Source organism: Mus caroli, chromosome 2 (assembly GCF_900094665.2).
Source record: "Mus caroli chromosome 2, CAROLI_EIJ_v1.1, whole genome shotgun sequence".
NCBI classification, from domain to species: domain Eukaryota; kingdom Metazoa; phylum Chordata; class Mammalia; order Rodentia; family Muridae; genus Mus; species Mus caroli.
The window spans coordinates 48363329-48381640 of NC_034571.1; the positions used below are offsets into that span (position 1 = coordinate 48363329).

Below are 18312 nucleotides of genomic sequence, written 5' to 3' on the forward strand. Positions count from 1 at the left end.
TGCCATCAGGAGTGGCACTCCTACACTTTTATTTATCATAAAGCTATGAAACTAGGGCAAACACAGGTTTCCTAAATTCTTCATTTTGTTTAAGCCGAAAATGTATCACTAGTGACCGATACTGTTTTCCCCAAGGCACCAGGCTGACTTCATTCATTTGTGAGGGGCTGACTTTCAATGCCCCGAGAAAGGTATCATCACAGTTTGTAAGTCATTTGCCAGTGCACTGGCAGTCCATGAAAAAATATCTCTTTCCTTGCCCCTCACAAATCTGTCCAGATGCATGGGTGGGGAGCAGATGGTTCTCATGTGGCTTCTGATTTTTGTCGTAAACAAACAGAAAGATGTGTACTCACCATCCAGCTTTAATGAGTCACTTGATTGAGGTCGTTCTTCGGCAGGAATGCTTTTGCCCCAGCATTGCATAGAGTATACAATGTGATAAACAGATCCATGTGGTCTCAGTGGTATTACCCAGTCTTGTTCACCGCAAAGGAGACATAGTGTGTCAGGGTCACTGCGTTAGTTAATTGTTTTATTTATTTATTTTTACTTAGTGTTTTTGTCTTGAAAGTGCTGGTAGTTTAAACCCAAGGCTTTGCATGTATCAAGTCTTAATACTTTTTAGGAAACTGATTAACCCCAAGAGATACGCTGAGAGACCTTTAGGACTCCTAGCAGTGATGGCTCCGCTTTGAGAACTGGGCTGCTGCAGGGCAAGGTGCAGTCGTGTGGGTGGGTGACCAAGGTGGGCTCTGGGAGATGCTGACCTTTCTTTTGTCCCCCTAGTTTTTCAGCAACTTTCATTTCAGCTGTTCAGCTGACAATTAGAGTTTTCTCTACAGGAGCCTGGCAATGGGAGTAACACTTGTCTCTCTCTTTTGTACATCTCACCATTTGCTTGACCTTGGAAGTTGTACACTAGTAGGGGCTTTTAAGATAATTTTCTGTGTGAAGAAATTTGGCCTTAAGATTTTGGGGGGCAGGGGGAGCAAAACTTTGAAATCAGGCTGTGAGCAGCCTAAACTTCAGTACTGATTTATTTGTGTTTGCACGGAAAGCCCTTCTTTGGCTACAGCTCCCCCTCACCCCCCAACCTTTTCTCATTATCCCTGTCTCTCTAAGCTTCCAAGTGTCTGATTTAGAATTTGCCTAAATTCAAATTTACAACATATGGTAATCACATTTGAATTTGCAAGGCACTCAGGAAGTAATACATGCTGTCAGAGTCAGAAATAATTCTGTTTTCCAAAACCTATAATCACTCAATTTGAAACTGTTTGCCTATTGGCAACATATAAAACAGCATAGGACATGCTCGGGGAGGAGAATGAAGCTCTACAGATGTGCCAGGCTCAGTGTATGATCAGATACATAAATTACAGCGTAAAGTATGTAGCTGCCCTCCCCCTTATTTCAGTTTACTAATGTTGTGGGAAAAAGGGCATGTATGGAAATCAGAAGACAGCTTGTGGAAAGCAGTTGGTTCTTTGTTCTATTGTGTTGGGTACCAGGGATTGAACTCAGGTTGTTAGACTTGGAGGCAGGGTCTTTACCTATTGAGCCAAGTCTCTGGTCCCCATATTTCTTCGAATCCCTGAGATTTAAGACATTGAGTTAACATCTGCCCTTTGACTGTCTACCTATTTTCTTTCCTTCCTCTTCTAGGTTTTTTTTTTTTTTTGATGATCACTCTGGACTGTTCTTCCCCCATGCAGAATTTCCCAGTCAGAAGAGGTAACAACTCCTTCTGATGGGAAAGAGAGAGGTCTGACCTTTCTCATAATCCATACCCTTACTGTGGAGTCACTTAGCTAAGTGAACATCATGAGGCAAACTGATCAGTGGTGATGTCTCAGTCTTTCCTAAATCGCTTAGGCTTATCGGAGTGACATTAAATACCCAAGGAGGATCCTACACGTTAGGATCGGAATCCATTCTGTGACATTAAACCAGGGGCAACTCATGCTACGTTAGGACATAAGCTGTGGGTTTCTGTCTCACTTTGCAAATGATCTTTCTGGTCCTTTTTGCTCATACATCAATTGGGATGTTGAAGGAAAGAAGCAAATTTAGCTTGTTCTTACATCAGAGTCTACCACGCACATGATCACATTGAATCAAAGGATTTATAGGCCTGCTGCCCTTGGCTATTTCCTGCTTTGTTGAGGTCAAATTTCCTCCTTGTGCAGGTGTGGTGGTGCCAGTGGTGTATGGTAGCAGGTATTCATGATGTCCTGGGACATCTGTGCTCTTTGTGGAGGTGTCTGCAGAAGGAACTTCAATGGCTCTTTTTCCCAGACACCCACGTAAATAAGCAAGTAAATGGAATATGTGAAACTGAGCCTGCCCTGAAAAAGACAAAACAAAACACCCTGGATTTTAGTGGTTCTTTTTCATGTTAAAATGACACGCATCTCTGTGGAATGTTTTTTGCCTTGTTCAGTCAGAGCACTGGGGCAGAGCAGTGGAGAATCGAAGAGGAGGGAACTTAGGGTCCTGATGACATAGTAGCACAGGAGTGCTGGCATTCCCAAGCCCCCCTGCCAGTTATATGAAATATCTTGTCCTCACTGTTTCTAAGCTCCTATCATTTAAAAAATTTCAGTGTCCCTGGAGACTTTGTTGCATAGGGGGGGATTAAATAAAGTATCTATAAGTAGAGGTGGTGAGATCATGTGTGTGTTTGTTCTGGAAACTTCTCTCTCCACCAGACGACAGTCCTGTGAGCTGTGTTTAGGTCTACTAACAAAGCTGCTTTGTGAGACTCAACAGATGGGGTTTCTTTGCCAATGTGTTGCCACTCTAGGCTCCTCTTAAATGTTATGTTTGCACACAGCTATGGGTAAATGTACATCCTTTGTGGTAGCTGACTGACGTACTTGGAAGAGTATAAGTCAGGGTGTCTGGTTTCCTACCTTCCTGACTCCTGATACTTCCTGTGTACTTGAATCTGCATCATCAAGAAGGGCCAGGAGAAAAAGTAAAGAGCAGAAAAGAAACCAATCAAACGTGCATACATACATACATACAAACAAACAAACAAACAAACAAACAAGGGAGCTGGAGTCTCCTAGGTTCTTCTTGTGCCACAAGCCTCTCCAGACACTGTCCTTCCTTAGACACTTGGAACCATTGCTCTGCTGCTGTTACTTATCCTAGCTAAGCAAGCACGGCTTCCACAGTAGCTCTGGCCATCCATAGCCAGGCAGCCTTTTCACAGTGTTCCCAGAGGGACACAACCATTTTGGGTTGTACTGTGTGCCCGTGTGTGGTCATAGTTGTTTCAGCCATGCTTTAAACCTATTAGTTGTTGGAGTTTCACACTGAGTGATGGCTTCTTCTGATATCTGCACAGTCCCTGATATCCTCACAGTCCCTGACATGCACACAGTTCCTAATATCTGCACAATCTCTGATATTTGCGCAGTCTCTGATGAAGAATAGGTGGGAAGGCCCATATAAAATTAGGTGAGAGAATTTTTTTCCCCAGGCCTTAAACATGCCAGTTCACTTGTTTCTTGGAGTCACTCTGTACAGCAGGTATAGATGTGTGTGTCTTTTTGATGAACTGTTAGAGAACACTCAAATGCAAGCTATAAAAAGGTTTAAGAATAATCCTTAAAGGTATTTGTCATGTGTTAGTCCCGCTGATGGTCTGCGGTACCTGCAGTCTTTTCAAGGTTTTCATACTCATGGAAAAAATTAAGCAAGTCATTATCCCTATTGAATTTCCAGAAGTCCGTAAGATTGGCCTCTCTCTTTGGTGGTTTCGTGGTTTCTCCGGCTGGGTATGCCAAGAAGGATTGAGCATGGATTTGGAGTCATGCCTGGATCACAGTGGCTATGGCAGTGTGTTCCCAGGCTGCCTCATTCCCTGTCTAGTCTTGGCTCTTTCAACAACAAGGCTAGAGATCATTTATGGTTGAAAAGTACATTTAGACATATTCCTTTTCTTAGAAACCTCTTTAAAATTGGTTGTCGTAAGTCTTCAGACAGTCAAATTCAAGGCTGACATGTGAGTGCTTTTTTCCTCTTTTTTGTTTCATGTAGTGACCTATGGTGTTCTCTCTCTCTCTCTCTCTCTCTCTCTCTCTCTCTCTCTCTCTCTCTCTCTCTCTCTNTCTCTCTCTCTCTCTCTCTCTCTCTCTCTCTCTCTCTCTCTCTCTGGCAGATTTCTTTGTGTAGCCTTGGATGTCCTGGAACTCATTATGTAGACCAAGCTGGTCTTGAACTCAGAGATCCTCTTGCCATTGCTTCCTGAGTGCCATGACTAAAAGTGTGCATTACCACTGCTTGGCATAATCTATGGTTTTCATATCCTATCCAGAAGTGACTGCTTCCTGCAAAATAGTCAGTCTTCTTCTGTATTTCCTTTCAGACTTTAGATGTTTCAAGAGAAAAAATGAATACTGTCCACTGTGACCTTTCTATAGACCCTTGATCAATGTCACCAATGTTTTTTTCCTTTCTTTCTCCAGATGGGTCAGAGAGTTTTTGAATGAAGAAAACAAAGGCCTTGATGTTCTTGTGGAGTATTTGTCTTTTGCACAGTATGCAGTCACGTAAGTAAACATAGCTGGCTTGCATGTCACTTTCACAGGGTGAGGTGTAGCCTGGTGGTAAAATTCCATACCTCACTGAAGGCAGAAACCCACAAGGAGGGTGTGTGGCGCTTACAGAGATTTATCTCTGATTTTGTAGCTCAAACCAGCCACATAATTAGCATTATAAATGCCTTCAAGGCAGAATTAAACCAGGCAAGTAAAATTCACCTTTAAGACCTTTGTCTTACGCTAGGGATCAAGCCTAGGACTCGGCTTTGCCGCTGAGCTATAGCTATAATGCAGAAGACTTTCTGGAGGGCTTGGGTCACGTGACTCTGTGTGGTAGAACACAAGGGTGGTAGGTGATTTGTTACTGAGTAAACAAAAGAGATAGCAAAAAAAAAAAAAAAAAAAAAAAAAGAGTGTCCTTTCACTTTTTATTAAATGTCAGTGTTCTGGGGATTGAAGCAGGTATTGGTGCATGCTGGACCCATATTGTACCACTGGCGCACACCCGACCCTGTAATATAGCTGGGGTGTAAAGCCTTCCCTTATCATGTGTTTATCTCGGCAGTGAGAGGGAAGTGATAAAGGTGCATTTGTGTGTGTGTTGGCAAATGAGCAGATAAGGATGCAGCATTAGACACCAGCTTAGTGGCCCCAGAGGAGGGAAGACTGGTGTTCCCCTTTTACTGTCTTAGACTTGCAGGCTTTGGTTTTCTGCCCCATGCAGGAATAGTACTGGAGCCTCGAAGGAAAAGATTAAAAAGATGCAGAGCCATGTTATTCCACCTCACTCTCCATGTTCATGACTTCTGGGATGATTTATAACAGGACTACACAGTGTAGAGTAGACAGAGACATTCTCCTTTCAACATTTATCCTTTAATCAGGAAAGAGTCCAAAATCTACAGATAGTCTTACGTTTGCAGGGCGAGGCAGTATTGATGCTGTGTTTTTAATTAGACAAGAGAGATGCTTCAGACAGATGCTTCAGCCCAAGAGCTATTTGTTTTGTTTTGTTTTGTTTTTTTTCTGGGTTTTTTGTTTTTTGTTTTGTTTTAAAGAGAGGCTCTCAGGATGTATATACAAGGCTAGCTTTAAACTTGTGGTAATCTTCCTGCCTCTGCTTCTTTACTTTGTGAATGTATCCAGTCTTTTTTTTCAAAGGCAGACTTAGTTAGTTTGATTTTATATATGTGGATATTTGACTACATACATGCAAGTGTACTCCCTCTATATGACCATTGCATAGAAGAGGGCATTGGATATTTTGCAGCTGGAGTTACAGACATTTGTGATTTGTCATGTGGGTGCTAGGAACCAAACCTAGGTCCTCTGCAAGAGCATCAGATACTTCTCTTTAACCCCATTCTTCTCTCCAGCCCCTCCATTCTTCTTTTTAATAGTAACAACTTGTTTCCAATATTTACTCCCTCCAAGGAGTCTGAATCCCTGGCTGGGTATTTTTCTCTGATTTCCACCCCTTTTCAGTGCTTGTGAAGAAGAAACTACAATTATTCTTTTCTTAGTTTCATGGTGATTAACCAAATCTGATACAATAGATTTCTATCTTGATACCTCTGATAATAGTATAAAAAATTGTTTCCTGAGATGGAATATGCTATAAACACTAGGAATTATATCAAAAGGATATTTCTCATCTATTTCTGTTACTTCTTATAATCTTATAATCTCCATGACAAATCATATATTATGACAAAATATGTCCTCTTATGAAGTTTAAAATCTAAATACATATTTATATCATTTAAGGAAGACTAAGAAATTATTTGTTATATTTAATGAATCCTTTACTTACTTGAGAAGAGGGCTTGGAAGCCAGATTTTCTCAAATATGGCCTCCTGTTGGACTAGTAGGGACAGGTCTGTGGTACTGTGCAGGGATTCTGTGTTAGCTGCACTTGAACCTTTGGCTTTGTTTGAGGACGTTAGCACAATACACTTGTGTATTGATTTTAGTTTTGTTTTGCCTTATTAGATGATGTTATATAATTTGTCTTTATTTTGAAAATTCTCAGTGTTCCCTGGTATTAGTGATTTCCCCAATCCATGGAATGAGAGACAACTGGCTTTGAGTCTGTCTGAAATAGAAGCGTCCACCAGTTCACTAAAGTGTGTGTTTCTTGCATTTTGGTCCCAGGCACATAGGGAGGGGTGAGAGGACTGTCGAGTGAACTTTGCTGAGGGGCGTGTGACATGTCCACACCACGAGAGCTCATCATATGCTCCTTGAAGTCTGCTCCATCTCAGTGATAGCCTTCTATTTTACTACCTCAGGTTTTCTTAGACTACCCTATTCTTCCTTTCTCCTCTTCAATCTTATTACAACACAAAAGTCTGGGATCAGCCCCACATGCCACAGAGCCCCGACTCTGCGCGCCTGTCCCTGATTTGTGACTAACCTTCAAAACTAGATCATATCCCCTAGTCTTTAGGTGGCCGTTCTGATGATGTTTTTTTTTTTTTTTCTGGCAGCCATGCTTTCTAAGCATGATTTCCAGCTCACAGTACTTTCTCTTCCAGCTCATTTGTAGTCTTTTAGAGAATATTAACGTGTAGCTGCTGTCTCATTGTTCTGGTGTCTGATCGGTCAGAACTGAGGCTAGAAACACTGCAGTGTTCTTAGGAGAAAGCAGATCAACTAACTGTGTGAGGGAGGAAATGCATGGGATACAAAGGCCTGCTTGTTTAAAGACTTGGTTCCTAAGGCTACGAGAGAATAAGCAACTCCACTGGCCACTTATTCCAACATGGTTAACATGAGTAATAACCTCAAAAAAATGTCAGAGGAACAACAGTCTCACTTTAAAGAGCACCACATTGAGAATCGAGTCCAAAATCAAAGTCAGTCCATAGCTGCACTGCTAATGCATCACATATGGTTGGAAAAGGACTTGCTAACACACTAGGAGAAAACGCTCAGTGAAAAAAACTGATGGGTAGGAATGAATTAGTATAAGCCTAACATATCTGCTTGTTAAAGCAAAATGAAGACAGCTGTGAGAGCTCTTTCTCTCTTCCAGCATGGCAGCCCAGTAATTGGTAAGCCAGCAAGGAAGATGCAAGCAATATACAGTGACCCAATGTTAGCTGTTTGTTGCTAATGATTCTTTTGCCAGACCCAGTGTTTGTAATCCTCACATTTTCAAAACTAACACTGAGACCACAGAAATTGTTATGCGTTTCCTTGTTATGCGTCTCGTGTTCTGGTGAAGGATGCGGTGAAGGAATAGCAGGTTGTGTTTGTCCACGTCTGTGTCTGGAAGTTAGTGTCTCGGTTTTGAGTAGCATTCCTTTTTTGTTTTAGTTTTGACTTTGAAAGTGTGGAAAGTACCGTGGAGAGTACGGTGGACAAATCAAAGCCCTGGAGCAGGTCCATCGAGGACCTGCACAGAGGGAACAACCTGCCCTCACCTGTGGGCAACAGTGTGTCCCGCTCTGGAAGACATTCTGCACTTCGGTAAGTGCCTTAATCAGATGCTTTGGCATGGCAGGATCATCTCTCCTCTTCTCATCTTGAGTGGACATCCGTGTGTCTTTCCAACATGGCCCTTTCTTCTCCGGTGAATCTAACCAACAGTTTAGTAGGTGTTCATGGCCTGCTCCCTTGGTTCTATTCTCTCACTTTATGTAATCCTTCTTAGAAACGCCATCTTGTGATTCAGCATAGAAGGTAAGGAGCGTGTGCCAATTAACACACTGAAGTAGTCTCTGGCAGGTAAGTTCCCATGGATGTGGACAAAGTGACCCCAAAACCGCTTTCAGGGCCGAGGCTACACGTTACACTATGAGCTTTTAAGGAGCCCCTGTAGCTCCTCATCTGTTTGTGCTGCCCTCTCTTTCCACAGGTAGCTCAGGTGTGTGCTGTGTAGGGTGTGGTTATGCTTGTATGTCACAGTGTTAAGAAGGCATATTTTTATAATGAAGGGCTACTAGCCATGTTCCTTTGGTCAGGTATGCTTCGTGTCAACCTGACATCTTCTACTAATGATTGCATCTTACAGCTCCTGTTGAAATGGTAGGATGCTGCGGGAGGATCTGCACTGACCACCTGTACCACTGCTGTGTGCAATCTCGTGTTGTTCATTCAGACCTGTGATCACTCACTAGGTGGAGAAATAGCTTTTATAACTTTGAAGCACTGTACTTAGCGCTCATCTGTGAGGAAGTTAACACTCCTGCTAATAAAGATGAAAGTCATACCAATAATCAAGTTGTTGAAGGGTTCTCAGACCCATGACTTGAATACAGACTGGTGTGGTAAAGATCTTCATTCCCAAGTGCTGTTCACTTTCTGTGACTTACTAAAACCTTCTCCTGTGTTTCTGACATGACCTGGCAAGGCAATGTCGTATAAGTGTTTCAGATCACTGTGGGTTTGGGTCACAGAGTGCACGTGTCAGGTTGGAGCCCATGAGCCTGTGGCTTCCAGACATTTCCCAATTGGCTGTGCTTTTATGACCTTTTACTTCTTTGACTTGGGCTTTAGTCATGTGGGACGTTTAAGAAAATGTCCTTCTCTGTAATGAACATCAGTTCTGCTGATGAATTTGATGCGTGACTATGATGTCTCCAATAAACCGTTCCGATTTCCTTGTTGAGCAAATGCTAAAATTTTTGATGAATTTAGGATAAATTGATTCAGAAATAAAAGAACAGTGTTCTAACTCACCTCTCGGTGTTTGTCAGTGGGCCAGTGGCTATGTAACCTGCTCATATGTGTCAGTTTCATATGTGGGCAGAGAAAGTTATGTTCTGGTTTACAAGTTCCATAAGCATCCTGATACTCAAAGAAAAATGCTTTCTAATATTTGACTATAATTACATAAAGATTTAATTTGAGAAGTGCAATTCAATTAATTTTTTACATTTGTTTACTTTGGAGGTGTATGTTGGTCAGCTGTCTAACATAGTTTAACTTTTCTAAATCACGCTCTGGACCTTGGAAGGCAGGACTCAGGGACATCAGAACTAGCCTGAACTGCTTAATAGTTGGCTCAGGGTAGACCTTGCCTAGCTACATTTTTAATTAGAAAGTGACACAAAAAATATCATGGTCGGCACAATGGGACTGGTGTTTAGAGAGACGTGGAGGTTAGTTGACCTTCCTGGCAGGCATGCTCAAAGATGACTAGGAAGCCGCCGTCACTTCTTCTGTGTTGTGTTTCAACAGCTTGAAAGCCCAGAGAAGGGGGCACTTGAATTTCATCAGAGAGTCAACATGGTAGCTACTTGAATGCCGTTTACTTATTCATTCATAATTATTGGTTCTAAAGAATGCACATCCATAGTAGTTTATCTGTTACGAGTCAATAGCAGTTGGAGCACAGCTGCATGGTCCATGTTGCTCTTCATATACCCAAGGATTGTTCATATTTTTCTTTCTTCCTCTTCCTCTTCCCTGTCTTCCTGTGCTCTCAACACTCCTTAAATCTATGGTTTTCATTTTATTGCTTTCTCTCTCATTCTGCCATCTCATTTCTGATTGTCTTCTCTGCTTTGTCCTTTCTTGTCCCACTGTCTCTCGTTCCTGTTTCTTCCACCTCTTACATCACCACCAGGCTGGCTTCCCTGCCCAGTTCTCTTCAGCTCCAATGCCAGGCAAGCTGCTTGTCCTTCTGCTGCCTCTGGAGCAGCTTCTGTTTACACACTGATGATGAGGCTTCTACCCGGAACACCTCGTAAGTCACTGTAGAAAACACCCAAGGGAGCGGACAGTGCGTGGTGGCCTGGTCTTATGACCATCCTCCATGTTATAATGTGGTAACCTTTGCCTCACCCGGTTGCTTTGTATATGGATGTATTGTGTTACCATATTATAGCTCCTCATCATGAGAATTGGATTTTTTGTAGGAGAGTGCATTTTTATTAATACCAAACTTCTTATGAAAGTATTATGGTATTTTCTGGAGATGTTTTATTCTGATGGTTTTGCTTAATGAATAAATATCTTTATCCCAAACATATTATGATATAAAACTTGCCTCTGCCGCATCTCTAGATAATAATATAGATCTATACCTCTTACCATTATCCCTTGTCAAAAGGTATTGGTGTAACTTGAAAAAAATGTGATTTCAGCAAATTTTAACACTTCTCATAAATAAAGCTTGATTAAAGAAAAAAATAAACATTCCATTATTAAATACAAGGTCTCTGAACAAAATCCTGATGCTAGCCCAAGTTTTTTTTTTTTGGATTTCAACTTGATATTTTAAAACTATTTCATATTCATTGTCAAACACCATATGACGCAGCACATACCTGAATTGTGTCTGTGCCTGGGTTCTGACTCATCATATATCTGAAGCTTGGCCACAGAAGTGTTGGTGTCAGTGAAGCAGAAATCTGGCTGTGCTTTCTCCAGAATATGGCCTGTCTCCAGTTCCAGTTGAGACTGATTCCGCCAATGTGGCTACTGATCGTCTCTGCACATCTGTGTACCTCATGTCTTAAGGACCAAGGCTGTGGTATTTGGGATCCAAGAAAAAATAATTCTAAGACAGTCAAGATTAATGCTGTTAGGCTTGAATTAGACAGGGTAGTGACAGAATAAATATTTTGAGTTTTTAAGGAACTGAGTGGAGAACTAATGTGGACCTGGAAGAAGGGTCAAGTTTAAACTGGGTCTGTTGGTGATGGATGGAGTTGGCTTTCAGGGTAAAGAAAAGACCACGCTACCCTGATGAAAGGTGAAAAGGCATGGGCAAGCAGAACCCTGCATCAAGGACCAGGCATGCTTGGGAAAGGAGGAGGAGTACTCTGTCCTTTCAGGGACAAGCCCTGTGGTGTGGCAGAGGGAGTTCTAGTGTAGAGAGAGGAAGGAGATTTCAAAGGTGGAAATGTTGTGGAGACCAGCTTGGCTGACCTTCTCACGTGGATGAGTGTGGTCCACATTGCTCTTAGGATATTAACCACTAATCAGCAGCTCTTCTGAAATGAATATTCTGCCTAAATGAGATGTCACTGTTTCCCCTTTAGCTGCTGTTTCTGTGGGACAGCATTTCTCTCTCTCTCTCTCTCTCTCTCTCTCTCTCTCTCTCTCTCTCTCTCTCTCTCNCACACACACACACACACACACACACACACACACACACACACACACACACTGTGACCTGACAGATTATATACCTATTTCCATGGGTTCAGTAAAGAGCCGAGTTCAGGCTTACGGTTTACACTTCTGACCCAGGCATCCCATTCCTCATGTTGTTCAAGGAAGGAATGTAAAACATAGACATATGCACCATGACTTTTGCTCAGGCAAAAGCTTTTATTAAATGAGCCAATGGCCAATGTGCCGGGCACTGTGCTGAGAGCTTCCTGTGGTTGACTCTGTACAGGGGCTGTTGGCAATGACACCATTCTTATCTCTAAGGGTTAAACCTCTCTGCCTGAGATCAATGGAGAAGAAAGGGTTCCTGCCTCTTCCTTCATATGGAATTTCTTTTTTACTTCCCGTAAGTGCCCTGTTTGCCTATCAGTGCCCACAGAGGGTTTCACAATCCTTCTCAGACAGTTTGTCATACTACAGCCACACGAGCCAGGGGAGACCCTCAGCATACACTTGGGTATTTCATACTACTTGGAAATAAGTGCATGGTAGCTGCAACTCCCAGCCATTTTGCTCATAAAACAAGGTTATTTGAGAGTTATACTCCTTAAGGTTCTCTTTTAGGTTTCACCAAGTGGCATTTTACTTTCAACTAGAATTTGTTGTAGGGGAATTGCCACATTTTTAGCTTCAACTATAAGTGTTGGTTTCTCTCTGTGTCTTTCTGTCTCTGTCTCTGTATCCATTTCTCTATCATGTGTGCGAGTGAGTGCGTGTGTGCGTGCGCACATACACACACACACACACACACACACACACACACACACACGAATAAATCCAAAGAACAAAACAAACCTCAAAGAGTTTGCACTCAGTTGCTCTGTTTTCCTCTTAGAGTAGGCGAGAATCTCCTCTGAGGTTCTCATTCTCCTCTTGCCTGATCCTCCTTCCCCTGCCCCCTCCCCACCCAAATTATGGACCATTGTTCTGATGTTATGGTTTTGAGTTGTCAACTGAACTTTATTCTGTTTTTGTTTCTTCTCCTTGTTACCATTTGTTGAAAATTGTCCCTCTAATACAACTTGACCTACTGTTGGCCTAGAATATCATTTATCAATTAAAAAAAATACTCTTTTCAAACCATGACTTTTATCTGTCAGCAAATGAGATGGCAGAAGGCCACAAATTTTGTCACCTGATTTAGAAAATGATAACACGGGGCTGGTGAGATGGCTCAGTGGGTAAGAGCACCCGACTGCTCTTCCGAAGGTCCGGAGTTCAAATCCCAGCAACCACATGGTGGCTCACAACCATCTGTAACAAGATCTGACTCCCTCTTCTGGAGTGTCTGAAGACAGCTTCAGTGTACTTACATATAATAAATAAATAAATCTAAAAAAAAAAAAAGAAAATGATAACACTGTAAATGAATTGAGAAAGTGCCCATCCTCTCACTGCTGTGCTGAATGGCCCATTTAGGGCACAATAAATCGATCAGTCTGCAAGAGTATTCTAGAATTCATGTTGTATTTTGAGGCTAGGCTGTGCTTGCCATTGGTGATTTATTGAAAGCTTATGAAAAATTTAGGATAAATGGACATACTTTGACCTCAGTGTCAAAGTATGACAAGAGTTAGCTGGTTTTCTTGGATATTTCCTCATGGGGCTGTGTGCTGCTAAGCCTACTGTCCATAGCAAATGCCTTCAAAGGAAACAGGACAGAAAGTCAGAAATTGCAGGTGATCAGAGACATATCCTGAGCTGACACCTTCCTTTTACTCACATTGAAAAGCAGTTCCAGCTGTTGCTTGGCTCTCCCAGTGGAAATATAAAACACACTGATCACTATAGTCCTTATTAAAAGAATCAGCATTTCATCTCTCCCTCTCTCCTCCCTCATTGTCTCTGACTTCTCTCTTCTCCTACCTCCCTTTTCTATACTTTGAACTGTCTTTCTATAACTCTCAGCTTTGTTTCTTTTGGCTGTGGGGCCCGTTAGCAAAGTATTTGGCTCAGCTTTTAGGCATCATATATTTTATGTTTAATTGATTTAGAAAAAAAAATGCCCAAGTGACGTCATGTCTAAAGGGTAAAAGAGGAAACCAAAACCCCCAAATTTTGATTAAAATGCTGTTAGCATAAACCTGGGAATGGTTGTTAGGCTAGTCCTGCCAAATGATGTGATCTGCCATCCTAGAGGGGGGACTGCATTCCTGTGGGGTTGAACCTTCCTTCAGCTTCCCTGATGGTTCCAGTTCCCACACTTAATAGGTACCTGTTTGATAGCTAAGTCTGAATGTCCTTTTGCAATAGAAAAATTATGTACCCCTTCCCCTCTCTTTGGCTTATAGGATCTGAATTTAAGAGTATCAAAATTGTTAGCAATGACGCTACATAGAACTTTTTTTTTTTTTTTAACTTTCTTGAGGTATTGGGACAGTGTGGTTCTTTCAACATTCTTCTGTTTTGTATTCAGTCATTAGACAATGGAAGCTCAGAGTAAAGACAGAGTTTGTTTGTACACAACATACCAACTAATTTTTACATATGTGTGCTGGAGACCAAACCCAGAGCCCTGAACTCACTGAGCAACCCTGGAATAACTTTACAAGTATATAAATAAATGTGTCCTGTTGCAACGATAGATGGGTTAAGACTTAGCTGAAGGACTGGAGGGATGGCTCATTGTTAAGAGCACTGGCTGCTCTTCCAGAGATTCTGAATTCAATTCCCAGCAACCACATGGTGACTCACAACCATCTGCAATGGGATCTGATGCCCTCTTCTGGTGTTTCTGGAGACAGCGACAGTGTACTCATAAACATAAAATAAATAAATCTTAAAAGACAAAACAAAACAAGAAGGATATAGACATTACTGGGTGAACAGTGGCTAGATTCTTCCTGTTTGCTAAGTGTTTGGGCTTTGTAAAACACAAGTTTCTGAGCAAATACAGTGTCATCTATCTTTGGCTCTAGAGTGGAGGCTTTCTCTTCTACTCTTAGGGTTGTTGTAGACATGTTACTTGTTCTCAAGCTTATTAACTACGGCTAGCTGAAGAATGTGTATGTTACCAACTGTGAGGACCAGCTGTGCAGGTTGAGGTGTTTGCTGTGTGTCTCTTTGCAGCTTCATTTTTATGAATGAAGTAGGTGGTGCTGGTGGAGGGTATCACTGTAGAACTGAACAAGTTACATCCTGCAAATACATGGTCTTGCCGAGCATTTTTGCAAATGCCAGTTAGTTTTCATGTCTTCTACGCATTTTAGCATTGCTGTGGAACTTCTCACACACATGTAACTACTGATGCTTGGTGTGATATGCGTAAAATTGATGCGAGTGTCAGGAATACATTGTAAAAGGCATTATTGTGTGCATGTTTGATGTGTGTATGAAGGCCAGAGGACAACTTTTTGATATTCTTTCCTTTTATTGTTACTTGAGTTCTGGCGAGTCAAGCTTAAGTTTTCAGGCTTGTGTAGCAAGCACCCCCTACCACCACCCGCTGAGCTATATAGCCTGCCCAATTTGTGATGTATGTGTTGTTTTGTTAAGAGACAGGATTTCATGTAGCCCAGAGTGGTACCAAATTCCCCATTCTTCTGCTTCTACCTTCCATCTGCTCTGATTATGTGTCCAAGTCCCACGCCCACCTTCTGTTTAGTTTTGACATTGTCAGTTTTCTAATAATCTGTATTTGCATAGGTTTGTCTGTGAACTCTCATTGGTGTCTCTCCCCAAATGGAGTCTCATCTTTAATGCTAGTGTAGCATCTACAGTTTTTGTTCAGTGCTTGAGAAGCTAGCAAAGCAGTCCTTGGAAGTGATGCATGCGAAATGTGATGCTGTTTTCCCCAGAGAGTTATCTCTAGACCTCGTGTTTTCTCATAAACAGGAGTTCTAAGGAAAGCAACCAAATTGTTCTGCTTCTGGGCTACTCTTGTTTTGCAGATGGTCATCTTGTGACCCAAAAGCTGTCATGGTGGCAGTAGATGTCAACCTTGTGATCCATTCCTTGTTCTCATTCCTTGTTCTTTCCTTTAGTGTTCTAAACCTTTACTAGTGTTTAGTAATTTCTCTCCAGTTTGTACTTCTCAGGACCTCATTCTAGTCCCACATCCTGAACGCTTGTTTATACTTCAGCATAGACAGACAGACAGACAGTGGTCTCCAAATGCCTGTTGCACAATACTCCCACCAGTAAAGGCAAAAATTGAGAGCATAAAGCCTTTCAGAATGCCTGAAGTTAAGTGAAATCTTGAGGTGATCTGTGGAGTTCTGTCATGGAACATTTGTGGAGAAGTGATGCGCCATTTTACCCTGCCAGCCTCCCATGACTCCATCCCTTCTCCCACTACGGCTCTTCAATATGAGTGAAACCTGCAGCCTGACAGTCTCTAGATCAGGGCAGAATAGTACAGGAGAGCCTTTTCACTTTAACTTCTCCTCCTTCCTTCTGTTGTTTTTCTTAAGCTGAGGTTGTATAGTGGGAAGAAGGGGGCCCCAGTGTAACAACTTGACATAGAATCTGACTTCCAATGTCATCGAGGGGCAAATGCACCATTTACTGTTGGCAGCATCTGGGATTGCATATCTCATGGTACAGGTCCGTAGAAAGCTCATTTACCTGGCTGTCTGTGGAGACCTTGGCAAATCTGATGCCTCATTTGGTTGGGGGCCTTTTAACAATGAGTGAGTTTTAATGAAGTTTCATGGTACCCTCAGGAGCAAAGTACTTTAACAGTCAGTTTCACTGTATGTATTCTGTAACATAATTACCAAGCTACAGATAGTCGTATACCACAGTATCACTCAGGCCTCCTACCCAGCTGTCCACTTAATCTCTAAACTCAGTCTGTGTGAGATTTATTTCTATTTTATTTATTTATTTATTTTTCTGAGACAAGGGTTCTCTGTATAGCCCTGGCTGGCCTGGAACTCACTCTGTAGACCAGGCTGGCCTCGAACTCAGAAATCCACCTGCCTCTGCCTCCCAAGCGCTGGGATTAAAGGCATGCGCCACCACCACCAGGCCTGTGAGGTTTATTTCTAATGGGTGAGATAAGATCAACACTGCTGGTAAAGATGGTAGCTCAGCTTGTAAGGCTATGGCTTGCACCCAGAGATAGGTTACCTTATCTGTCTTTCCAAAGAGAGTACTGAATTCCGTTTACATGCATGGACATGAAAACAAGGTATCACACGTACTATTTGATTGCTCTGAGTGGTTCCTTATAAGTTAGCCACTGTTTCTCTCTTCCCTATCCCCTCCCTTTAATTTTTAAAATGAGGTAGGGTCTTGCTATGAAACCAAAGCTGGCTTTGAAATCACCATCCTCTTGCCTCTCCTGAATGCTGAGATTGTGTATGTACCACTGTGCCTGATGCTGTTTGAAAATTTAATTGGTGTCAGATTACCATTGTGATATTTTATTTCTAAGTGGATCGGTGTAACTCATACACTTGGCAGTTTCTCGGAATTAATCAATTATCTCTGGGTAAACTCTTAGTCACTCTGTTGCACTCTATTGACACTCAGGTCAATATTTCAGTACCAGGATTAAAGCTGAGGTTTCTAACGAAGCTTGCCTCTTTGTTTAGATACTATGTAGTCTGTTCTCTTCCCAGAAATCTGCACATGAGTCTGCCCCATCAGGGTGGATCATGACCAGCTGTGCATCTGTATACAAAGGCCAGGTGACATGGAGGGTGCTTGGGGTCTTCTCAGTCTCTGGTTGGTAAATTTTACTTTGTGTGTGTGTGTGTGTGTGTGTGTGTGTGTGTGTTTGCAGTTACCTGAGGAGGCCAGAAGAGAACATCAATGTCTCTGGAGCTGGCTTAGTAGGTGGTTGTGAGCCTCTAGAGAAGGATGCTAGGACTGAATTTGGGTGTTCTGAAAGAACAGGGCATGCTCTTCATACCTAGATAGATTTAAATATAGGCCACCTAAATGAATTTTTAAACGTATTTCTTTTTTTCCTCCTGTTGAAGGAGTGATGCCTGTTCATGGTAGGTGAAATCTAAAAATAGAGATAAAAATCACAAATAAAAGTGTCTTGGTACAAAGGACTATAACAGGGCTGTTTTAAATCTGAACTGGTAACACTTATTATTTATTTGCCTTTCTTTTCATGTCACTTGTAATTGCTTCAAATTTTTAATTCTTTTCATGATTAGTTTCTGAACTAGAGTTGTATTTAAAAATAACGTATTGGGGCTGGAGAGATTCCTTTGTGGTTAAGAGCACTTGTTATTCTTACAGAGGATCAGAGTTTGATCCCCAGGGTCCATGTCAGGTAGCTCACAACTGCCTATGGCTACAGCTCCAGAAGGTCTGATAAGCTCTTTCAGCTTCCGTGGGTATACTCTGTGTGCGCATGCTCTTTCATAAATATTAGAAAATAGTCTTTTTTTAAAGATTTATTTATTATATATGTAAGTACACTGTAGCTGTCTTCAGACACTCCAGAAGAGGGCGTCAGATCTCATTACGGATGGTTGTGAGCCACCATGTAGTTGCTGGGATTTGAACTCAGGACCTTTGGAAGAGAAGCAGTCAGTGCTCTTAACCTCTGAGCCATCTCTCCAGCCCTAGAAAATAATCTTGAAGAACAACTTTATTTACCTATTTTATCTTACCTTCTTTAAAAAAAAAAAAAAAGATTTATTTATGCCAGTGTATTCTGTA

At 41.8% G+C, this 18312-nt stretch overlaps 1 protein-coding gene across 1 annotated transcript in view; it reads left to right on the forward strand.

Moving 5' to 3' along the window:
- Fmnl2 (formin like 2) overlaps positions 1 to 18312 on the forward strand; it is a 279533-nt gene that overhangs the window by 192454 nt on the left and 68767 nt on the right. The window contains exons 5-6 of the mRNA XM_029484851.1: positions 4482 to 4565; positions 7879 to 8031. Of these exons, the coding sequence (XP_029340711.1) occupies positions 4482 to 4565; positions 7879 to 8031 (237 nt within the window). The remainder of the gene's footprint in view (positions 1 to 4481; positions 4566 to 7878; positions 8032 to 18312) is intronic.